Genomic DNA, 24,306 nt, shown 5'->3' with positions numbered 1-24,306 from the left:
GGCGCAGCTGCCCGGCCACCCCCACCCGCCGCATTATCACTGCCCGGCAGCTGTTCACCTTCCCCTCGCCATGGGACACGGCTGCGCTGCCACCGCGGCCCCGGCCGGCACATGAGCGGCCCCAGCGGCCGGGCAGGCGCCAGGAGGGCAGGACACCCTGAGCCCCTCCGGGCAGGACACCCAGTGCCCCTCCGGGCAGGACACCCAGTGCCCCTCCGGGCAGGACACCCTGAGCCCCTCCGGGCAGGACATCCCGAGCCCCTCTGGGCAGGACACCCCGAGCCCCTCTGGGCAGGACACCCTGAGCCCCTCCGGGCAGGACATCCCGAGCCCCTCTGGGCAGGACACCCTGCTCCCCTCTGGGCAGGACACCCCGAGCCCCTCTGGGCAGGACACCCTGCTCCCCTCTGGGCAGGACACCCTGCTCCCCTCTGGGCAGGACATCCCGAGCCCCTCTGGGCAGGACATCCCGAGCCCCTCCGGGCAGGACATCCCGAGCCCCTCTGGGCAGGACACCCCGAGCCCCTCCGGGCAGGACATCCCGAGCCCCTCCGGGCAGGACATCCCGAGCCCCTCCGGGCAGGACACGCCGCAACCCTCCAGGGAGGACACCCCGCATCCCTCCGCAGCTCAGCATCCCCAGCCCCAGCACAGCTCCTGCCCACACCTGGGACAAGGCTGGCAGCAGTGCTCACAGATTTGGGGTGCTGCCACCATCTCCTCGGGACCTTCCAGAGCGGACAAGGACCCCTCCTGGGCCAGGGCACCACGCAGGAACGGCCAAGGTGAGAGGCGGTGATGGCGGGAAGGTGTGGGGGCCGTGGCAGTGCCATGTGCTGTGGCACGGGTGACACCCCAGTGCCAAATGCAGCCTTGGGCAGGCAGGTGCTCCCCGAGGGTGGCATGTGGCTGGCAGCAGTCAGTGCATCTTCCTTGGGGACCAGCCAGTGAGGATGGGGAGCTGGGACACGGCCAAGCCCACGGCCAAGGCACCATGGGCTCACTGTCGTGGGGACCCATTCGGAGCCTGCTCTGTGATTAAACCTTCCCATAACGAGTGATCAGCCCCGAGGATGTTTTATTTCCAACATCTCAGCCCTGTGTTTGCTGGGTGTTTGTGCTCATCCTGGGATCAGCAGCTCACACCTGACCCCAGGGGCTCTCCAGGTGCTGCTGCAGACAGTTTGCAGTGCGGAGCATCCCACATCCCTGTGCTGGAGCATCCCCAGGCACTGAGGCCAAGGGGCTGTGGCAGCTCTGGGGGGCTCGGGGGCTCTGCTGGGCCTGTGCCCAGCACGGGCAGGAAAGCAGAGCCGGCTGAGTCACCGGTGTGAACAATGCTGGCCCCGTGCCTCGCTTCCCCTCACTCCCCACCCGCTGCCCCGGCACCGCGCTCCGGCCGCAGCCCCCTGCCCACCCTGGCACCCTCCCGTGGGTCAGGGATGCAGCTGGGACAGCGCAGGGCAGGGTTTGGCTGCTGCACCTGTTGTGCTCGTCCCCCAAGGGTGGGGGAGCTGTGCTGGGGTCCCTGTCCCCCGAGCTGGCCCATGCCACCAGGGCACGCTCCGATAAGGGATGCGGCCGGGACTCGGTGCTCCGGAAGGCTGCAGCCAGGGAGCCGTGCAGATTGCTGCAGGCTCACCGGCCTGCCCGTTAGGCTTTTGGCAGGAGAAATGTTTATTTTGCTGGCCAAATATCTCTGCAAACTTCCTGATTTCCTTGCGGCCGGCGAGGCAGCGATAGGGCTGGCGAGGCCGTTGCCGGCCCCGCTCTCCGGCTCCGGCACCGAGCGCTGTTATCTCTGATGCACAGCGGGCAGGGAAGAGGTGGGGAAAGGGAAATGAAATACAACAGAGGTGGCACATTTTTTGCTCTTGATAACAAGCCCTGCTTTTAGCCTGGGAACTTGGAAACGATGCAGGTGGCCAGAGACAGCCGCAACGTCCTCTGCTGCTGTGGCGCATCTGGAGCTCAGAACAAATCCCAGACCTCACCCGGCACCAACCCATGGCTCCCCGAGGCATGGCCTGGCACGGCACAGATCAGCACTGGCTCCACACAGCCCAGCCCCAGGCTGGAGGAGTTTGGCCCTGGGAAGGTTCTGGAAGCACCCCAGGGCCTGGATGTCCATCCAAGCTGCGGGCTGGAGTGAAGGCAGGCTCACAGCAGCTCCTGCCAGCTCCCATTGATTTTTGCAGGGATGCGAAGTGTTGGAAGTGCAATGCCTGCTAATTAAATCCCCATTGTTATTGGGAACGATGCAGGCAGTGCAGCCTGTGGGATGGGGAGGGCCAGGAAGGAGCTGGTCCCCAAAGTTAGGGTGGGAGAAGGGGAATGTGAACCTGTTGGGAACCCAAGGGCATCTCAGGGGGTTTTGCTCAATATCTATCAGTGAATTCCTGCTGGCCAAGGATGAGGCTGGCAGGACTGGAGGACTTGGTGCTGCTCCCCTGGAGGTGCCAGCACAGTCTCCATGCACCCCAAAACACCAGGAGTCAGGGCAGCACGTGGCCACCTCTGCTTTGCAATTAAAACCCTTCCCAGGCTCTCCATGGCAAAGAAAAGCTGGAAACTGGCCCCTGGCAGCCCCAAAACCTGGAAGCACCCAGAGGAGCCGTGCTGTACCCTAAAGTCTCCCATATTTAAGGCAAACTGGTGATTTTCCAGAGCCAGCAGCACAGGGTGAGCGGGATGATAAGCAGTAGGGGGTGGTTTCCCTTTGAATGCCACGAAGCAGGAACGAATCTGTTAGCAAGGAAAACAGGATTTTAATTATTATTTTTTTTTTTTCTTTTAATGGGAGATGCGCTTTTTTTCCTTTTCTATGTGGAAGTTGTGGGAAAGCCACAAAGCCACTGGATGTGCTTCAGCAGCCGCTGGGGCTGCTCCTTGCTGGCCGACGGCTGCAGGGTGGGTGACCAGGAGTGGTCACGGAGGGAAGCCAGGCACAAACGAAGCCCTTTCCTGGGAAAGGCTGGCGCTCGGCGCTTCCTGCCCAGTAGATGTCCCCGGGCGGATGCAGCTGCGGAGGGCGATAGCCGCGGGCAGGAGAGCGTCTTCCCCGGCCCTGGCTCCCCAGCGGCCCCTTATCGCCCTGCTGCATTCCCCCATGGATTAACGGGCAGGAAAATCCAGCGCCGGGGCTCCTGCTGCAAGGCAAATGCCAAGGGAAGAGCGCCGGGGGCTGCAGCCTGGCTCATGGTACTCAGTGCTGGTGCAGGGATGGATTTGGGCGCTGAGATTTTGGGCACTGGGATTTTGGCACTGAGGTTTGGGCACTGAGATTTGGACGCTGAGATTTGGGCTCTGAGATTTGGGCACCGGGATTTGGGCGCTGAGATTTTGCAGCCAGGGCAATGGGACCATCCATGGTCACACCGACCCTTCCCAGCCCAGCAGCTCCCTGTCCCTGCAGGGATGCTCCAAGCAAACGGGGGTTGGGGACCCCAGGGCCGTGTAGGGTTTTGTGTCACTGCAGCTCGTGGCCACTCGGCCACACGCTGTCACCAAGCTCTGCAGTGCCACATCCAGCAGGGACCCAGATTGGTACCCAGGGATGCTCTGCTCCCCGAGAGGGAACGGACAGAGACTGAGAAACCCAGACGGACAGACAGACAGACCCGCGGGGGGTGACACAGGAAACCTGAGGCACGCCAGGGCTGAGCACAGCACGGCTCGGTGCTCTCGCCTGCAGACACCATCGGTCCCCTGAGAGCGGGCGGGGGCAGGACCGGCACGGCACGGCACGGCTCGGGGAGGGGAGGGACAGGGCTGGGCCAGGGGCAAGGTGCGATAAACCAGCACCGTGCGCTGCTTTAAATGCCTGAGGCTTGTGAAGGGGGGATGCAGCAGGAATGGCAATCAGCCATCAGCTCGTCCCAGCACGCTGGGGAGCGCCGGGGCTGAGATGGAGCTCCGGGAGAGCCAGGACAAGGGGAGTGTGTGGGGACAGCCCTGGGACACCACCGACGGCTGGGCACCCACAAGGTGTGAAAAGTGTCCCATCACTGATGGCTGCAGAAGCAAGAGGGGCCATCTGAGGGTGCCCTGGTGGCACCGCGAGCCCAGCACCCGCCTCGTTGCCCCTGCCCACATGCACAGCCCCGATAGCGGGCAGGGGTCCTGTGCAGGGCAGATACGGATTGCGCACGGTGGTGACCATTTCCTGTGAGGTTTTGGTACCAGTTGCCTTCATCTGCCCTCAGCGAGCATCTTATCTCTGGCACACACCAGGCCAAGGCCTCAGGCTCCCCTTCTCCCCCAGGCTGTGCCTTGGGGTGTCCCTTCCCCCAGGACAGGTCCTTGTCACCCTCCAGAGCGCCCCGTGCAGCCGCTCCATGTGCACACCCGGCAGGGATAGATGGATGGATGGATGGAGGATGTGACCCCCGAGCACAGGCGGTGGTGACACCCCATCCTGCTGGGCAGCTAAATCCGTGCGGTGGATTGGATGGGTGACGGTGACACCTCCCTTGGGGTGGCACACCCGTGGGTGGGCAGGCGCTGTGCATGGGCACTGGGCAGGACGCTGGGCAGTGGGAGACGCCACCTCCCCACAACGAAGGGAGCGGGGATCGCCGCTCCGTGTGTGGCTCATCGCCATCAATCGCACACCCGTCAATCACACACCGTGACCGACAGCGAGTCAGGACGGGAGTTTCCATCCTCTGCCACGGCTGGGAACGCGCTGGGCCCCGCCGTGCCCCGCTCCCAGATTTGCCGGGGGAAGGAAGGATCGCCGGCCAGCCCGGGGCTGGGATGGATCCCGCGGCTATCGGGCTCTGGCACGCGCTTATCTCCGCTCCAGCCGTTCATTTCCCACCGCAGCCGAGCGCAGCGGGGCCACCGGCTCTGCCGGCCGGGGCTGCTCCCATGCCTGTCCCCAGGCACAGCACGGAGCCCGGGGCTGAGGGGTGCGGGAATGTTTCCTGTAGGAATGCCTTTATCTCACCCGTGGCACCCAGGCGTGTGGTGGATGGGTGACCACGGAGATCACAGCAGCCCCGGGCTGGCAGCGGGTTCGGGGCAGGAAAGGGTTAAGCCGGGGAAGTTTGCTCACTCTCAGCAATGATTTAAACCAGACAGAAAGGTTCTGTCATCCATCACGCTAACAGCCAGATCATTGTGTTTTAAAGTGTCTGTAATTGCAGCAATACAGAGACCGGGAGGGAGATAAAGGCTGGGAAGATGCAAATGCCGGGGGAAGCTCCAGCCCCTCGCACCCAGCGGGGACAGACCTGGGGACAGCCCTGGGGACAGCCGGGGCTGGGGGTCCCAGGCTCCTCCTGCATGGCGATGGCACGGAATGGGTGATGGGGTGCCTTTGGTGTGATGGGAGCACCCACAAAACAGCACAAGGGCACAAACCCAGTGACAGGGATGGGAAGGGTCTGAGTACGTGCCGCACTCCAAATATTGTCTAAAAATCCTATTTATCTTCCTCATTATCCCTGACAGTACAAAGTGGCTCTCCTTTCCCGTTTCCTTCGGGATCCAGGGGATCCCCAGGGTACAAAGGAGGGGGGGAACTCGCCCAAAGCCTGGAGGAGGTGGCCACGGCCACGGCCACGGCGGCCCGGCTTTGTCCCAGCACCCCGGGCCACGTGCAAAGGCGCCGGCGGGGAATGATCAACAGTCAGCCGAACCCGCCGAATAAAGCCAGCTAACACAAATGTTTATTTTCACAGTGGTGAATTATGACTTCAATAGACCAAAATTACAGGCTGCGTGCGTGGAATAGGAACGCAGCAGCCCCTGCCACCCAAACGCCACTGGGGAGGGGGGGATGTGGTGGCTCTGTCCCCCTGCTGTCCCACGGGATGGCACCACTGGGGGGGATGTGATGGCTCTGTCCCCCTGCTGTCCTGAGGGGTGACACCACTGGGGGAGATGTGGTGGCTCTGTCCCAGGTGGCAGTGCCACCTGCCCATCCCCACAGTGCTTGAGCAGCTCTGGGAGGTCCCCAGAGTGGCCAAGCAATGGGCCATGTAGTGGCCATAGAATGGTCACTCAGTGGCCTGGTGATGATCATTTACTACCTATAGGAAAGTCACTCAGTGGCCTTGTGGTTGGCATTTGCTGGCCATGCAATGACCCTTTACTGGCCATGCAGTGGTCACACAGTGGCCATGCAATGACCATTTACTGGCCATGAAATGACCCTTTACTGGCCATGCAGTGGTCACACAGAGGCCATGCAGTGACCCTTTACTGGCCATGCAATGACCCTTTACTGGCCATGCAGTGACCCTTTACTGGCCATGCAATGACCCTTTACTGGCCATGCAATTGTCACACAGTAGCCATGCAATGACCCTTTACTGGCCATGCAATGACCCTTTGCTGGCCATGCAATGACCATTTTCTGGCCATACAGTGGTCACACAGTGGCCATGCAATGACCCTTTACTGTCCATGCAATTGTCACTCAGAGGCCATGCAATGGTCACACAGTGGCCATGCAATGACCCTTTACTGGCCATGCAATGACCCTTTACTGGCCATGCAATGGTCACTCAGAGGCCATGCAGCCCTTGTGCAGTGGCTGTGCCAGGGCCGTGCAGTGCCCTCACAGTGCCCACCCAGTGTCTGTGCCTCTCTGGCTGCCCAGTGGCCCCGCAGCTGTCCTGTGCCACCCAAGCCCGGCCGAGCCGAGCCGTGCCGAGCCGGTGACTCCGCCCGGCAGAGCTGCCGCTCTCCCAATCCCCGGGGAGGGGAGGATGAGTAATGCACCGGCACAGGGCAGTCGCAGAGGGAAGCAGCTGCCAGGCACAGTAATTACACACAGAGGCAGGGCTGGGCTCGCAGGGAAATTCGCAGGGACTGTGTTCCCGCAGCGTTGTAGGAGGACTTGGGGAGGGAAAATTTGAATGCTGTCCCCCAGCTGGCACGGGGCACGCAGGAAGGGTGTGCCGGGCAGCCAGATGTGCCCTGCTGTCGGGGAGGGTCCCACGGGCATTCCCAGCACGCGGCTGCCCTCGGAGCCCCCCGAGGCCCAGCAGGGTGGGAGGCACTCCAAGGCCGGGCTGGGATGGGCATGTGGGACTCTGAGGCTGTGCCCGTGCTCTTGTGGCTGCTCCAGTGCAAGCTCAGCCCTTGGGCCCCCGGAGAGGGAAGCTGAGCAAGCACAGCTCCATCCCCCAGCAGCCCTCCAGCCCCTTGCAGACACCCCCACCCTGCTCCACCCCCTTGACTCTTCCCATGGCCCCAGACCAGCCCTGGCCCGTTCCCTTGCAGTCCCTCCGGCTCCCTCAAAACAACTCCCAGCTCCTTGCAGCTCCCAAAACGTGTTACTCTGCCCCCCATGCATCCCCCCACTCTCAGCTTTGTAACCCTCGATCTTCAGCGACCCCAACTCTGACGATTTTGCAAACCCAGATCCCTGCAGCCTCCAAGCCCCGTACATCAGGTCTTCCAGGCCCCAGAGTGTCACCGGGTCCCACGCTCCCCCTGAAGCCCTGGGCAGCCCCATGTGCAGACCACCAGTGTCACACAGCCCTGTGTCCCACTCAGTCCCCTGGTTCCGTGCAGAATCCCCGGTGCGGCCCAGCCCCGTATCCCTGTTCATCCCATCCCGTTTCCGTCCCGATGCTGCCCATTCTCATTCCCATTCCCATTCCCATTCCCATTCCCATTCCCATTCCCATTCCCATTCCCTGTCCCCGTCCATCCTCTCGCATTCTCGTCTCGATGTCTCCCATTCCCATTCCCGCTCCCATTCTCGGTCCATCCCATCCCGTTCCCATCCCGATGTCTCCCATTCCCGTTCCCTGTCCCGGTCCATCCCCTCCCGTTCCCATCCCGGGGGTCCCGGTCCATCCCCTCCCGCTCCCCTCCCGTTCCCGTCCCGGGGGTCCCGCTCCGGGGGCAGCGGCGGCGGCGGGGGGCGCCCCCTGGCGGGCGCGGCGGGCCCGCTCTAAGGCAGCGGCGCGGGCGGGCCCCGCTCACTCCGGGCCGGGCGGGCGGCAGCGGCGGCAGCGGCGGCTCGGCGGGGCCCGGCCGGGCACGGAGCGCGGCCGCGGGCGCCCCAGGGCCGGGGCGCGGCGCCGGGAGGATGCGGCGCCGGGGGTGAAGCGGCCCCGCGGATTTACCGCGGCTTCTCCGCCCTCCCCCGCTTCTCCGGTGTCCCCCCGCCGGGGGGAGGGGAAGCGCCCCGAGCCCCGGAGCTGGCGGCGAGCGGCGGCCCCGGGCGCGGCGAGCGGCGGCGGGCAGGTGCCGGGGGCAGCCGCCGCCGCGGGGCCGCGCTCCGCCAGCACCGGCCTTAAGCGGACCGGGGCCGCCGCCGCCGGGGGCCGCTGCCGGCTCTGCCCGCTCCTGCCGGCCCCTGCCCTGGGACTTACCTCACCTCCGCCACACCTCAGGACGGTAAGTGCCGTCCGCCAGCGGGATGGGGATGGGGAGGCTGCCGGTGCCCGCGGGGGCTCCGGTGAAAGCGGGGCTTGGAATTCTCCCGGTGTTCGGGGGATGCTCTCGGTGCACGGGGGAATCGGAGGCTCCCGGTGCCCGGCGAGGCTCGTAGGGCAGAGGGGCTGTGGGTGCTACCGGTGTTCGGAGGATGCTCTCGGTGCCCGGGGAATCGGAGGTTCCCGGTGCCCGGGGAGGCTCCCGTGGAAAGGGGCTGGGAACGCTCCCGATGCTCGGGGGGTGCTCCCGGCGTGGAGGAGCCGGGGAGGCTCCCGGTGCCCGGGGGACGCTCCTGTTGTGCGGGAGTCCGAGATGCTCTCGGTACCCGGGCGAGGCTCCCGGTGTCGGGGCAGCCGCCGGCGCGCAGGGCAGTGAGAGGCTCCCGGTGCCCGGGGGATGCTCCCGGTGTCGGGGCAGCCGCCGGTGCGCAGGGCAGTGAGAGGCTCCCGGTGCCCCAGGAACGCTCCCGGTGCCCGGGGGATGCTCCCGGTGTCGGGGCAGCCGCTGGTGCGCAGGGCACGGGGATGCTCCGTGTGCCAGAGCCAGCGCCGTGCCCGCCACGGGCAGGGCAGCGGGGGCACGGCCGGGGCAGCGCTCGGAGCGGGGCAGGGCGGCGGAGGCAGCCCCGGAGCGGGATCACCGCGCCCACGGACCCCGCTCCCACGCACCGCGCTGCCGCGGGGGCGGCGGGGCGCGGACCCCGCTTCCCTGCGCTGCCGGGGCAATTCCTGCTCTCCTCTCCGCGTCCCCCCGAGCGCCGGGGCGGCGTGGGGCGGCACAGCGTCCCCGGGAACCCACGCGAGTTTGTGCCCACCCACGGCAGAGCCCCCCGGCTGTGCCTCCCCACTCGTGCCCTGCAATCCAACTCTTTGTCGTGCCCGCATCCCTCTCCGGCTGCTGTGGGCCGGGAGCCGGAGCCGTGCTGGGGGCGAGGAGGAGCTGCCCCACGCGGGAGAGCGTGCGGGAGGGATCCCGGGGCCGCTCCGGGAAGTTGCAGCCCCTCCGTTGTTTCGGTGCGAGGACGCGGCTCCGTGCTGGGGACACGGGGCTGTGCTGGGAGCGCTCGCAGAGTCCCCGCGTGTGCCAGGGCATGTTTGTTTGTCTGTTTGTTTGTTTGGACGCGGATTTGGGAAGGAAGGCTGGCTCGGGAGCCTCCAGCGCTGCCGTTCATCACCGCCCGCTCTCGCTTTCCCTTTGGAATCGCTCTGAGCCGGGCAGCCCGGCCGTGCCCAGGAACGCTGCCTGCGGAGCGATGGAGCGAGCCCGGCCCCGCGACACCGAGCCGGAGCACAAGCAGCTCTCCCCGTCACCCCCTCGCCGCTGGATGGTGCCTTCGGATACCGCAGAGCGTTCCTCTAGTTAAACACACCTTTTCTTGGAATCCTTTTTTTGCCCTCTATTAGCCAAGGAAAACTTTGCAACTTCGCTGTCGGAGAGAAGCCGCCGCCGCTGCTGCGTTTCATTTTGTTTTTTTAATTCGAGGTCACGTGTGCGCTGACAGTGTCTTTGATTCCAAGCGATGGTCTCGTCTCCAGCTTAGGAAGAGCTTTTGAGCTCTTCCCTCTGTTGTTTTCTCTCTGTTCAGGAACAAAGAGATTTTTTTCTGCCTTTAATTAAAAGGAATATTAATTCCCCGCTCCTTTGTGGAGCGACTCGAAGACACTCTGCGAACGCCCGTCTGCTCGGCGCCGCGGTGGGCGAGCTGTGCCGCGGTGCGGGGCATGGAGGAGCGGGGGAGCCAGCCCGAAAGCCCGCGGCACACACGGAGCAGCAGCCGCGGAGGATGCTGACAGCCTCGGTGCTCGGGTGAGCAGCCCATGGAGCCGAGCTGCCGCCTGGGGCGGGCTCTTGGACCCTCGGAGGTTTGTGAGGCAGGAATCCTGCCGGCAGTTTGCACACAGGGAGAGGTTCCGTGCCTGGGGAGGCGAGTGGAGGCGAGCCGGGCTGTGCCAGGGGGGTTTGCCCTGCCGGCTGCCTCCCGTGCTGGCAGGTAAGGCTGTACCCGGGAGCGGGCAGATGCTGGGTGTGTTTTGTTTGGCGAACGCGAGTGCAGATGTTGGTTTGTAGGGGGGAAAGCCGGGACACGGAGGGGGAGAGGCTGTTCTCCCGTGGTGGGTTTGGGCAGTGGGGAGGCCTCGTGTGGCTGCAGATTTGCTTTTCACATCAGGAACTTCCAGGCTGCAGGATGGAAAAATATTCTGGTGCTCAGCCCCCCTTCAGGGCTGGGCTGCTGGGGCAGGAGGGGGCTCTGGCAGGTCCCACGGGGTACCTGGGGCTGGCAGGTCTGTGCTGTCGTTCCTGGAATTCTGCTTTGAGCCGTGGGTGTTTGCATGCCTGGAAACCCCGGCGGGATCCGGCGCTGAGGCTCCGGCGGTGCCCTGGGAGCGGGGTCTGGCTCTGCTCGCTGCCGTCAGTCCCTGCTGAGCTCCGGGGGCACTGAGCTCTGCCCGTGGCTGTGCACGGCGCCCGGTGCCGCGGCCACCTCGGGAAGGCGTCCCTGTGCTGCGGCACCCCCGGGGAGGGAGGCACCCCACAAATTTCTGTTATTTTACCTCTTGGCCGGAGTCAGAGGGCTGGCAGCGAGTCAACCGGGAAGTGCAGGGCTGCCAGGGAGTGCTGGCAGTGGGACACACAAATCCCCCCACACCGGCAGCCACCCTCTGCACCCCCAGGCAGGGCAGCAGGGCCACAGCGAGCACAAGGGGCACATCAGGGCCGGGCGCTGTGAACGGGGCTGGGAGGCACCAGGGACAGCCCAGGGGTTAGGCCGGGTTTAATCGCTGCTGCTGGGGCCGGGGATGCTGTGGGTGCCGCAGCTCGGGGGCTGTGCTGTGCTCTGCAGCCTGCCCTGTGCTCTCCAGGCTGGATCTCACATGGGACATGGGTTCAGCTGCCCTGCAGGATGGGCAGTCCCCGAGCTGGGATCAATCCTTGTCCGCCAGGGGCAAGAACAGGCTGGTGGCACAGAGGGCACTCCCTGGCCTCAGTGCCATTGCCTGGTTTGGGGCTATTTTTATGTTTCCTGAAGCTGTTTTGTGCCGTCCCTCCCACTGTGCTCAGGCTCCCCAGGGGGAACCCCACCTTGACAAACCCCCAGCTTTCCTTCGGAGGATGCTGACCGATGCTTCCAGAAAACATCCGAGGGATTTCCTGTTTATTTTGCAAAATTCTCATTAATATTTTTTTTTCCCCCTGTGTGTTCTTTGATTCAATTTCACACGGGCAAAACCGCCTTGAAATGGAAGCCCGCGGTTCAAAAATAGACAAAGAGTCGGCGAGGCAGCAGAGCCTGAGGCTGTGGGAGAGCGCGGCCGGATCCCCTCGGAGCCGGTCCCGGCCCGGGCAGCGCCTCTGCCTCGGCGTTCCCACGGTGCCACCACCGGAGCCGCGGGTGCAGGGGGAGCTTTCCCTTCTCCAGCCGCTCTCTGCCTCCAGGATGCCCCGAGCCCCCTGCGTGCGCCGCTTGTCGCTGCTTCGGCCATCGGGGCCACCTTTGGGGGCACGAGCATCCCCCGCGCAAGGATGCAGAGGTCCCCGCTTGGGGCACAGGGCTGGTTTTGGGGCACAGGACTGGTTTTGGGGCGCAGGGCTGGTTTTGGGGTGTGGGGCCGGTTTTGGGGTGCTCCCCTGGCAGCCTTCTGGGGGATCCTGCAGCCCAGGCTGGGGATTTGGGGGGCCCCTCTGGCAGCCCAGGCGTGGGTGTTTCCTGGGTGGGAGCAGCTCCGGCAGGGTCAGCCCCAGCCCTGCTCCTCTCCAGGTGTTCGGGCTGCCCGCGGCGCTGTTTACTCCTGGTGTTTAGCCAGGATATTTAATTTCCAGGAGTGTGAGGCAGCTGGGGAGCAGCAGGGTGTGTGTGTATGTGCGTGTGCGCCCACCTCCCTGTGCCACCCCGGTGGGATCAATCGGATGGTGGCAGCGGGTACAACACTGCAGCAGATTCTGGGTTCTGTGCTGCTGGCTGACAGGTCAGGGGGACCCCCCCAAAGCACCCCTGTGTGGGGGGGACCCCTCCTCCAGCCCGTCCCCCCCCAGCAGCCACGTCGTCGCCAGCCGCTGTTGACTCACAGGCTCCGCCGTCGAGTCCCGGGGCTGAGGCCGAGATGCTTTTACAGGCAGGGCTGAAATGCACAAAATGTTCGACTTGTAAAATATGTAGCGTGAGAAAATAGCCTTTTCTGCTCTCCTCCTCCTCCTGCCGCCGCTCCCTGCCCCATCTGCTCGCTTGGAAAGCTGCCCGCACCCGGGGGGGGCCGGCGGCGCCCGGGGTCCCTGCCAGGGATGGCACCACCTCGTGCCACCCCTGGGTGCCAGGCGGGCACAAGGATGCGCTCGCTCCGTTGGGACGCTGCCGCCTCGCTCCTGTCGCCATCCCAAAGTTCCGTGGGCGCGTCTGGGGAAGGAGCGCGGGGCTGGCACCGGGAGTGCCAGCGGGGCTGGGCCACGCCGATTTTGGGGCATCCCGCGGGATTTTGGGTTTCCAAAACCTCTCCGGAGGGTGCCGGGAAATCCCCGTGCGAGGAGCCCCGGGAGGAGCCGCCACGCCGGAGCTGGCCGGGAGCCACAGCTTTCACCTTAATCCATCATTATCTGGGCACATTTCGGATCCTTGCCAAGAGCAAGGTGGGAAGGGGGGGTGTGAGCATGCTTTCCCTATTCCCCTGCCATCCTTTTTGCTGCCTGTGTGTAATTAACAGAGTAATTAAAAACAGGATGAGTTAATTGGTATTCATTTATGTGGCAGATGTTTTTAATTGAGATACGAAACAATTTACCTGTTTACATAAACAATAGCAAATGAAGGCTTGTAAAACAGAGAGGGCACTTTTTTTTTTCTTTTTTTTTTGGCTTTTTTGTTGTTGTTTCGAGGAAAAATCAAACCCATCCCCATCCCCCACCATTGGCCCTGCCAGCTTGGGGCTGCTGGCACTGCCCTGGTGGCACCGAGCCAGCTGCTTTGTGTCCCTGGCTGGGTGGGTTTGGGTTAAAAACTGGGATTTTGGGCTTTGGGGTGCATTGAGAGCCTGGCTGTGGGTGCTGCTGTCCCGTGTGGAGCTGTGCTGTCACTGCCACACTGCAGGGCTTGCGACCTGCTGGGGATGGTGGCCTGGAGTTGGTGCCCATGGGGCATCTGCCAGCAGGGCTGGCACTGCAGGATGTGGGGGCTCAGAAAGCAAAGGCAATTGGGGTGTCCCTGAGCTGGGGAAATGTGCTTTACCCTGGGAAATTGGGGTGTCCCTGAGCTGGGGAAATGTGCTTCACCTGGGACATTGGGGTGTCCCTGAGCTGGGGAAATGTGCTTCACCTGGGACATTGGGGTGTCCCTGTGTGCTTTATGAGCTTTACTCTGGGAAATTGGGGTGTCCCTGAGCTGGGGAAATGTGCTTTAGCCTGGGAAATTGGGGTGTCCCTGAGCTGGGGAAATGTGCTTTACCCTGTGAAATTTGGGCTATTGGGAGGGGTCCCAGCTGGGCCAGGGGCACAGGAGCTGTCTCAGGGTGCCCCTGGGGGTGACCTGCAGGGGCTCCCCAGGACTGGAGCTGCCTGGATCTGGGTTCCTTTACAGATTGTGCAGAGTTTGATTAATTGGATTTAATTTTGAAGGGCTCCGTTTGTGCTGGTGAGTGCTGGGTGTGGATTGCTCCCTGCTGGGCTGGCTCCCCAAAATGAGCACCTGGAACACCCCAGTGATGGGTGGGCAGCATCATCATGGAATCATGGAATGGTTTGGATTGAGAGGGGCCTCAAAGCTCAGCTCATTGCCCTGCCATGGGCAGGGACACATCCCAGGGTGCTCCCAGGCCTGTCCAGCCTGGCCTTGGGCACTGCCAGGGATCCAGGGCCTCCCCACCATCACAGGGAACAATTCCTTCCCAATGTCCAATCCAAACCCACCTTCTGTCCCATCCCACAGCTGCACTCCTGCCTTGTCCTGCTCCAAGTGCAACTGGGGATGCACTCCAAGCTGCCTGTGTCACCTGTGTCACCTTTGTCACCATGGCCCAAAGAGGAGATCAGGATGGGCTCGGGGCAGGAGGAGCTGATCCCAGAGAGGAGATCAGGATGGGTGCAGAGCAGGAGGGAGCTGATCCCAGAGATCAGGATGGGCGCAGGGCAGGAGGGAGCTGATCCCGGAGAGGAGATCAGGATGGGCGCAGGGCAGGAGGGAGCTGATCCCGGAGAGGAGATCAGGATGGGCTCGGGGCAGGAGGGAGCTGATCCCAGAGATCAGGATGGGCTCGGGGCAGGAGGGAGCTGATCCCAGAGAGGAGATCAGGATGGGCTCGGGGCAGGAGGGAGCTGATCCCAGAGAGGAGATCAGGATGGGCTCGGGGCAGGAGGGAGCTGATCCTGGAGATCAGGAGGGAGCTGATGGTGGCTGATGGTGCCCCGAGGTCCCAGCAGCTCTGCCGGGCCGGTGCACGTGGCTGGCACTGCTGCCCGGCCTCAGGCACTGCACGCCTCCAATTCCAAACCTGCTCCAGCTGGGACAGCTCCTGCCCTGCCATCTTATCGGGGAGTTGTTCTTGGCCCCGCCGGCTGCGGCAGCTGAGGAGCAGGAATGCTTCCCTGCCTTTGTTTCGCAGGCAGCCTGGCTTGGGGAGACGTCGCCTCCAGCATCTGGATTTCATTTGTGGCCATTTGGAGAGCATGAAGGATGCTGGGCGCTGAATTCCCTTTAACCCCTTCCTCGCCCGGGCTGCTTTGCCTGCGGGGAGCCGCAGCTTTCCAGCGGCCACATCCAGGGCAGCTCCGTGCCTGCCTCACCCCATCCCCGGGGAAAGGAGAGCTGGGCAGCCAGCCCGGGCATCCTGGAGCTGGCACATCCCACTTGTTGCCTGGGAGGAGGCAGGACAAGGCTCCCCGGGGCTGTGGGAACAGCACGGCACGGCACGGCATGGCATGGCATGGCATGGCATGGCATGGCATGGCATGGCATGGCATGGCATGGCTGCCAGCCCCATCCCTCGGGCACTGCCCCTGCCCCTCTGGATGCCCACTGGAATGTGTGACAGTGTCACCCTGCCCCGGGGGTCCAACCCTCCCTGCCGTGTGACAAATGGGGGGCTGGGGTCACACGGGGGGTGTGGGGGTCCCGCATCCGCCGGCCCCGGGGGCAGGGTGGGGAGCGGCCGCTCCCGCCGGCCCGGCAGAAAATACTAATCCTTTTATTTTTATATTATTACTTATTCATCTGGGCTGCGCAGACCTAATGGAAACCAGATGGAGGAAAACAGACACGGCCCCGAGCGGCTGGGACAAATTACCCCAAAGAGAGAAAAAAATAGAGGGAAAAATCATTCCAGTGGAGTTGGAGCTGGAGCTGTGCTGGGGAATCGCTGGTGAAGGTGCTGAGGGGAGGCTGCACTGTGCTCCCCAAAACCTCCTTTGCTCTCCTGGAGCTCATCCCATCCTGCAGAGGAGCTGGGGTGCTGGCACAGCTGTGGTTGGGTCCTTTGGGCATTCCAAGCTCTGTATCCCATTGGATTTGGGACCATTCCTGTGCCTGCCTGGCTGTGTTTGGGTTGCAAACACCTCAGGGAAAATTTAAAACTTAAAGGCAAAAAGGAAAACACAAGAAAAACCAGAACCAGGCCCCATTGGCCTGAGTGCTTGCTCAGCTTGATGGAAACTTTGCTGCCGATGGGAAGCTGTGGAAAAGCCATGTCAGTGCCAGGATGAATTGTCCATGTTTTCTCCTTGGTGTGGGGATGTGCAGGGAGTCAGGGCAGCGAGGGGGACCGGGGCTGGCATGGGGGGGATGCAGGCAGGGCCCAGGGCAGGGATGCAGGCCAGGGTGCTGCCAGGGATGTGACAGGGACAGGGATGGTGCCAGGGATGCAGGCCAGGGTGCTGCCAGGGGTGTGACAGGGACAGGGATGGTGCCAGGGATGCAGGCCAGGATGCTGTGGGATCCAGGTGCTGCAGCTGTGACCCCTGTGCACACTCAGGGCTCATCCTGTGCTGTCAGAGCTGGATCCTGCTCTGCTGAGGGACAGGGGAAGCCTGGAAGGCTGGAGGAGTTTTGCCCAGAGATGGACATTTCACAAAAAGGAAAAGAAAAGTTTTTCTAAACAAATAATTTCTTCTGGCAGGCCCTGTAAGGAAGCTGAGGTTTCGGGGGAAGGAAAGCTGCAAGGTCTTGGGGTTTCTCCTGTGGCTGGGCAGGGAGAAGGGAGCAAGGAACAGGGAACTGCAGCATTCCAGTCTGCTGTGGACAGAGAGGGATAGCCATGTGCTATCCCATGTGATCCTTCCTTCCAGAAGGATCCTGTGGGTGACCAGCTGAGATTTTGGCTGCTGCCAGCATCTCCTGGTGCTCTGTGTGCCACTGCCTGCGGCACCACCCCGATGGCATCTCCGTGGGGATCAGGCCCTGCTTTTGCTTAGCCCTGCCAAGGTGCTGTGGCCGGGTTCAATTCACCTCCCCACATTTGCCCTGGATTTAGGTTGGGTATTGGATTAGTGATTATCAGCCAGGCACGGGGGGTCCCCATGGCCGGGGGTGGCCGTGGTGGCCGCTTCCATCTTTGGCTGGAGCCGGTGGCAGCATGGGCACGGTGACAATGACAGATCCCCACAGCTGCCAGCACTTGTGGCCACCCGTCAGGGCCAGCGTGGCAGCCAGGGGCCCAGAGCCTGCCCTGGGGCTGTGTCTGCAGGGGATGGTGCTGGCATGCTCCCCCCTTGGTGGGGAATACACTGCTGGGAGTTGTTTGGGGCTGGGAGGGAGGCGGTGATGCCCTCTGGGGTGATGGTGATGGTGATGGTGATGATGATGGTGATGGCGATGGCGATGGCCGGAGCTCCATGGTCCCTGGATTGCAGGACCTGACCTTGCAGGGCCTGTCAGCTCTGGGCAGGACAGTCACTGGTGGATGTGTGGGTCCTGCTGTTGTCACTGCCACTAAACACTGGCTGTAATGACCCCACAGTTCTCTGCCAGGGGCTGTGCCAGCCCTGGGTGATGCTGCCAGGCATGGCGAGGGGTCAGCAGGCAGCAGCAATTCCCAGGATGTGTCACTGTGACAGCAGTGATGTGACACAGGCTGGGGCAGGCTTGGCACTGCAGGGGCAGAGCGGTGCCAGCGCTGTGTCCATGAACAGCAGCTCCATACCCCCCTCACCACCCTGTGGCACACAGGACACCGGGCACCGTCCCTGTCACCTGAGCTCTCCAGTGGCACCAGCGATGCCCAGCCCAGCCTGATGTCCCTAAGTGTCCCCTGTACCCCTGGCCCCAGTTTTCCAGGGAATCCCAGCCCTGCCTGGCACGCCCTGCTCACCTCCCCGTGCCCTCTTCCCGCAGATAACGCGGAGACGCCGCCATGCCCGACTCGCCGGCCGACGTGAAGACGCAGGCGCGCTCCTCGCCGCCCAGCATGCCCCCGCCCGCCGCCCAGGGAGCCTCCCGCCACCCCTCCTTCACTCCCAGCACCAGTGAGTACCCTGGCACGGGCTGCCAGCCCGGGGCTGCCCCCTGCTCCTCCTGACGCGCGGCACCCGGAGCCCAGCGCGGCGCTGGCGGTGACACGGGTGACAGCAGCTGGCCTCAAGGCTCTGCTGGGGTGCCCTTGCCGAGCCATGGCTGCAGCATGTTCCTGTGAGGTCCCTGGGGACGGGGACATCCTGCCAGCCAGTCACCGAGTGCTGGCACAGGGCAGTGTGTGGTTGGAGGGTGGTGGGGTTGGGGGAGTTCCTGTGGATTGCAGATGGCCCCGTGCGTGTGGGGACACGTCTGTCCCTCTGCATGTGGCACCCGGCGGTGGCGGGGCAGTGTCATGGCCAGCCACAGTGGCTGGGAGCTCCTTGTCCTGCCCAGGCCATGGTGTGGTGGCATCGGGGGATGCCAGGTGGGAGTTGCAGTCTCTGTAGTTGAGTGGTGACAGCCACCCAACGTGGTGGTGGCACCAGAGCCACGTGGGCTCATTGCACACCCACAGGGTTTGCACCAGGGGTCTGTCGCTGTGCCGGGGTCACTGTCCTGGCACGTGGATGGACAAGGCACAGGCAGTGCAGGATCCAGACAGGCAGGGGACAAGGCTGGGCCCTGGCAGGAGTGGCAGTGGCCACTGCCAGCGGCTGCTCCAGTTCTGCTGAGACTTTTCCTGGGCATGTGCATGTGCAAGCGTTTTACTCGTAGCTGTTTCTTGCTCAGAAAAACCCCAGTGGGGAAGAAAACACCCAAAAACACCCCCCAGGATCCATCCCCTGACCCCTGCACCCCCTAGCAGTGCTTCTGGACTCTAGAAATCAGTTTGTGCTTGGCCGTGCTTGGTTGGTTTGGGTGTCAATCCCGGCCCTGTGCTGATGTGGCAGCCCAGGTATGGCTGGGTCTGGGATGAGGGACCAGGGGTGCAAATGGCCTCTGCACCACAGCCCAGCACAGAGAGGGGTTCAGGACACGGGGCTGGGGGTGCAGGCAGCCTCTGCACCACAGCCCAGCACAGAGAGGGGTTCAGGACACGGGGCTGGGGGTGCAGGCAGCCTCTCTGCCCTGGCTCAGCACGGAGCAGGATTTGGGATGCAGGCGGCCTCTCCATCCCAGCTCAGCATGGAGCGGGGTTTGAGACACAAGGCTGGGGGCATGGAGCAGCTTGGCATGGCCACCACGGCGTTTTGGTTGTTCTTGGCCTCGGGGGACCTCATTTGGTCCCTAAACTGTCAGGACTTTATCGGGCAGCCGAGCATCCCTGTGAATGCTCCCTGTGGCTGCAGTGGGACACAGGGACCCGGCTCCCTGGTGGGTCTGGTGTGCCCATGGTGAGGAGCATCCCGTGCAGGGCCCCGGGCCGAGAGCTGCCCCCTCTGCTCTCTCATCATAGCGTGTTTTATTTTGCTTGCAGATCGAGACGCTGGCCCTCCGACGTTTCTGCCTCGCGGCCGTTTTCATGGTTGCTTGAAATGGTCGATGGTCTGTCTTTGTAAGTAAAATGAAACACCCGCTCTCATGAGAGACCTGAGCACAGCCACAGCCCCGGGGTGCTCCCCTCACCAGACACGGGGATGGGACCCCCAGCCCCATCCCAGCCAGGGACACGTGTGCGGTGCTGTCCAGCTTGGGCACGCAGCTGTCGCGGGAGTAAAGCCCTGGTGGCTGCTGGGTTATTTTTGGCACCTCTTCAGCGGGCGGCGGGCACTGCCCAGCCAGAGAGTGAGCGGAGAGGGACCCCTGAGCGGGCAGGGCAGGGCAGGGCAGCACGCCCAGGCACCCCCAGGCCAGTGTGGGGGGTCCCGGTGGGGACAGGCGCGTGCGTGCCGGGGGAAGGGGTGACGCGCCCTCGGGACATGGGTGACAGGTGTTGTCACCCCTGCTGTTGGGACATGAGTGACACATGTTGTCACCCCTGCCATTGGGATGTGGGTGACATGTCTTGTCACCCATGCTGCTGGGACATGGGCGATGCCTGTTGTCACCCGTGACATCAGGACATGTGTGCTGTGTGTCGTCACCTGCGCCATCAGGTCTTGTGATGTGTGTTGTCACCTGTGCCATCAGGACTTGTGATGTGTGTTGTCACCTGCACCATCAGGACAGGGGTGATGTGTGTTGTCACCTGCGCCATCAGGACTTGTGATGTGTGTTGTCACCTGCACCATCAGGACAGGGGTGATGTGTGTTGTCACCTGCGCCATCAGGACGTTTGATGTGTGTTGTCACCTGCGCCATCAGGACAGGGGTGATGTGTGTTGTCACCTGTGCCATCAGGACAGGGGTGATGTGTGTTGTCACCTGCGCCATCAGGACAGGGGTGATGTGTGTTGTCACCTGTGCCATCAGGACAGGGGTCGGGACACGCTGTCGGGACAGAGGTGACACCCACTGTCACCTGTGCTGGCCAGGAAAGGGTCCCTGTGCTCGTGTGGGGCTGGTGCAGGAGAGCAGGGTCTGCCCCTCTGATGGTTGGTACCCCAGAATATCCCCTGGGTCTGTTGGTGTGCAGTGTGCAGGCAGCTCCTGTCCTGGCTGAGCGGGCAGTGGGGACAGAGGTGGCAGTGGTGTTCTGCAAGCCAGGCTGGGCTCCGTGGGAAATGGTTCTCTGTGGGAGTGCTGAGCAGGGGCAGGATGGAGCCCCTTCCCTTGGCTGCTTGGCTGTTGAGGAGCTGGTCAGGCCCTCACCATGCTGGGGGATGCTCTGCATCCCCTCCTTGCCCTCCCATCAGTCCAGGATGCAGCCCCAGAGATTCACCAGCATCCTGAATCCCTCCCGGGGGTGCCAGCCCCACATTACCCAGCAGGACACTCTGGTCCTACCATCCCACCTTGTCCCCACGGTGCCATGGCACAGCCACCCGCTCTGACCCCCCATTCCCTGTGTCCCCAGTGATGAACGGGAGCAGCCACTCGCCAACCGCCATCAATGGGGCTCCGTCCACCCCCAACGGGTTCAGCAACGGGCCGGCCACCTCCTCCAGCGCCTCCCTGTCCACCCACCAGCTCCCTCCAGCCTGTGGTGCCCGCCAGCTCTCCAAGCTGAAGCGCTTCCTCACCACCCTGCAGCAGTTTGGGAACGACATCTCCCCCGAGATCGGGGAGCGGGTGCGCACCCTCGTCCTGGGGCTCGTGGTACGTCCTGGGCTCAGCCAGGGGACCCCACATCTGGGGATCCTGGGTTTTTCTGGGGATGGAGATGCTGCTAAGAGGGAAAGAGTGGCCTAGACTGATCTAAATCCTGGAGGAAAGGGGGTTGTTTTCCCAGCATCTCCGGGGATCTGCACAGTCAGTGCAGGTTGGTCCTGGCTGCTGGCATGGCCAGTGAAGCCTTGAGCGTGGTTTTCCCTTGGGTGTGGTTTTCCCTTGAGCGTGGTTTTCCCTTGGGTGTGGTTTCCCTGTGGGCCTGGCAGAGGAGCAGGAGTGGGCAAGGGACAGGCAGGTGTGCCCCAGGGGTGCAGGGGGCTGTGCCAGGGGTGCTGAGCCCAGGCTGTCCCCACAGAACTCCACCCTCACCATCGAGGAGTTCCACGCCAAGCTCCAAGAGGCCACCAACTTCCCTCTGCGACCCTTCGTCATCCCCTTCCTCAAGGTGGGTCTCCAGCCTGGGCAGGGTGGGATTCATGGCAGCATTTCAGCACAGGGGATTTGGGGGTGCCTTTGGGGATTTGGGGGTGCCTTTTGGGCTGGCAGCTGCCCGTGGCTCTGCCCGTGTCCCCCCAGGCACACGTGTACCCCCACACGTGTGGAGTCATGCAGGGCCAGGGCCGGTTGCAATAAAGCGAGGGGTCAGCCCAGCTGGTTGCCACTTGCAATTGCAAATTCATTAAAAATTCCCCCTTTTTTTAATTTGCCTTTTAATTTTGTGCTGACTCTGCAGCGTCACCCTGCTCTGGAGGGATTTGCCGGGTGCTGGCACACCTGGCAGCATGGGCACTGCCAGCAGATGTTTGAGCCTGCTGTCCCCTGCCCATTGTAGCAAAGGAATAATTAAAAAGTGCAAAAATAGCCCCTTTTCTACTTCTGCATCCCAGCCCCCCCAGAGCAGGGGTCCATGAGCAGAGGTCTGTGTTTATCACAGGAATCTGCTGGAGTGGTTTTCTCCACGCTGAGCTGGAGGGGGACAGCAGTTTGCAGGGATTTTGGGCTCCGTGGGAGCAGGGAAGGTGACCTGGCAGGCCCGGGCAGGCCCTGGTGGCCCTGTGGCTCCAGGCAGGCTGGGATCCATCCCCGCTGTCCCCGTGCCAGGAGCGCAGCGGCCGCCCTGGCACCCCGCTCCCAGCTGTTCCCACCGCCCGGCCCAGATGTTTCTCATTATCCTAACTGCAACCAGCCGGGCTCGGCGTGCTTCCCAGACTGGGGACTTGCTGTTTTTGTGGGATTGCTCCCCCCCCCGGGCCAGGCAAGGGAAGGGGAGGGAGGGTCTGGCCCTGCTCACCGCAACTGCAGCTCGGGCTGTGGCGCTAACGTGTCCCACAGATGGGATTTGGCCGCGGCTCAGCTGCCTAAGGCAAAATCCAGGGCTGGCAGCCAGAGTGCTGGGCAAAAGGGGGTTCTGCTGCTTAATTCTGCTGCTCCTGGGGCTGCTGCGCCGTGGGGGGACACAGTGGGTGGGTGGGGAGTTCACAGCTGATCCTTACAGCTGTGGGTGCCACAGGGGCTGTGGGGGTCCCACAGGTACAGTCCCCACGGAGCAGTCATGGGGACAGGGTGGCCGAGGTGCCGATCTGGCCCAGGGATGATGCTCTGCAGTCCCTTCCAGGATGCAGGAGGGATCTGTTGAAGCTGTGTCTGAACCCTGTGGGGTGCCACACACATTCCCCAAAAGCCCACCTGGCCCCTGGGCACACAGCTGGCATCCCTGGGGAAATGGAGCAGGACCCCAAAGGGAGGGCACCCCCTGGCACCCCGTGCCCATGGCGAGCTGGGGGCACAGCCAGGCTGCTCGGGGGGGCTGCAGGGCTGTGGACTGGACTGTCACCCCCCCCTCTGCAGGCCAACCTGCCTCTGCTGCAGCGGGAGCTGCTGCACTGCGCCCGCATGGCCAAGCAGACCCCGGCCCAGTACCTGGCCCAGCACGAGCAGCTGCTGCTGGACGCCAACGCCTCCTCTCCCATCGACTCCTCCGAGCTGCTCCTGGAGGTGGGCGAGAGCGGCAAGAGGAGGACGCCAGACAGGTGCCAGCCTGGGCAGGGGCGTGTGGGATCCTTCAGGGGCACAGCCCTGAAAAGGGGAGGCTGTTCCGGGGGGCCCAGTGGGGACCAACCTCCTCTCCTCCGGCCAGGACCAAAGAGAACGGTTTGGACCGAGACCCCCTGCACCCCGAGCACCTCAGCAAGCGGCCGTGCACCATGAGCCCAGCGCAGCGCTACAGCCCCAGCAACGGGCTGAGCCACCCCCCAAACGGGCTGGGGCACCCCCCCGCCGGCCCCCCCCTGCCCCAGCACTACCGCCTGGAGGACATGGCCATGGCACACCACTACCGGGACAGCTACCGGCACCCCGAGCCCCGCGAGCGCCCGCGGCCCGCCGGTGAGCCCTGCTGCGCCCGGGCACGGGGGGAACGGGGCTGGGACCCCGAAGGGAGAGGGGTCCCGCAGGGCTGACCCTGCTCTGCTCTTGCCCCGCAGCCGTGCACGGGACGCGGCAGGAGGAGGTGATCGACCACCGGCTCACGGACCGGGAGTGGGCCGAGGAGTGGAAGCACCTCAACAACGTAAGTGGCGTCCCTGTCCCATCCCGTGTCTGTGTGTCCTTCCACTCTGCCCTTAATCCCTACGGACGTTTCCTCCCGAGCGTCCTCTGCTTCCCCAGCCAGCACGGCACCCTGGAGCTGGCACAGCCTGGCACAGCCCAAATCGCCCTGCCCAGCGCTGGGCACTGAGCCCCCAGCTGCCTGCGGCAGAGCCCCCTCCCCACGCCCGCTGTTGCCCCCACAGCTGCTGAACTGCATCATGGACATGGTGGAGAAGACGCGGCGCTCGCTGACGGTGCTGCGGCGGTGCCAGGAGGCCGATCGCGAGGAGCTCAACCACTGGATCCGGCGCTACAGCGACGCCGAGGACATGAAGAAAGGCAGCCCCCCCTCGGCACGCCCCCACAACTCCTCCTCCTCGGCCGCCGCCGAGGCTCCCCAGTTAGGTACTGACCCCCGGGGCCGCGGGCTGCCTGCGGGGGCTGCGCCCGCTCCGGGTGCCCGCGCCGCTCTCCCGGGGGTCTGGCGCTGCCGGCAGGGGCGTTCCCGGGGGATGGCATCTCCTAAGGGCGTCCCCTCTCTCCTTGGCAGACGCTCACCGGGACTTCGCGCCGCGGCCGCTCTCCGGGTACATGCCCGAGGAGATCTGGAGGAAGGCTGGTGAGTGCGGGGTGGGCACAGCCCCTGGCAGGGCTCTGCCCAGCTCCCCTCATGGGGTGCCTGCGGTGCAGGAGGAATTTGGGGTGGTTTAGCGGGAAGGGGGATGCCGGGGCAGCGG

At 63.8% G+C, this 24,306-nt stretch overlaps 1 protein-coding gene across 4 annotated transcripts in view; it reads left to right on the top strand.

Moving 5' to 3' along the window:
• The first annotated feature begins 271 nt into the window (after positions 1 to 271).
• CBFA2T3 (CBFA2/RUNX1 partner transcriptional co-repressor 3) overlaps positions 272 to 24,306 on the top strand; it is a 28,793-nt gene continuing 4,758 nt past the window's right edge. The window contains exons 1-10 of one of the 4 annotated variants that reach the window (XM_063168201.1): positions 272 to 785; positions 17,711 to 17,841; positions 19,248 to 19,325; positions 20,727 to 20,968; positions 21,336 to 21,425; positions 22,829 to 23,010; positions 23,118 to 23,365; positions 23,464 to 23,549; positions 23,773 to 23,974; positions 24,120 to 24,188. In XM_063168201.1, the coding sequence (XP_063024271.1) occupies positions 17,730 to 17,841; positions 19,248 to 19,325; positions 20,727 to 20,968; positions 21,336 to 21,425; positions 22,829 to 23,010; positions 23,118 to 23,365; positions 23,464 to 23,549; positions 23,773 to 23,974; positions 24,120 to 24,188 (1,309 nt within the window). In that variant the 5' untranslated portion in view covers positions 272 to 785; positions 17,711 to 17,729. Of the gene's footprint in view, positions 786 to 8,274; positions 8,365 to 9,783; positions 10,394 to 17,710; positions 17,842 to 19,247; positions 19,326 to 20,726; positions 20,969 to 21,335; positions 21,426 to 22,828; positions 23,011 to 23,117; positions 23,366 to 23,463; positions 23,550 to 23,772; positions 23,975 to 24,119; positions 24,189 to 24,306 lie in introns of those variants that run through there. The other 3 variants (XM_063168202.1, XM_063168203.1, XM_063168204.1) reach the window with 3 other exon arrangements.

Source organism: Melospiza melodia, chromosome 13, assembly GCF_035770615.1.
Source record: "Melospiza melodia melodia isolate bMelMel2 chromosome 13, bMelMel2.pri, whole genome shotgun sequence".
NCBI lineage: Eukaryota > Metazoa > Chordata > Aves > Passeriformes > Passerellidae > Melospiza > Melospiza melodia.
This window is presented reverse-complemented; position numbering and strand designations above follow the sequence as displayed.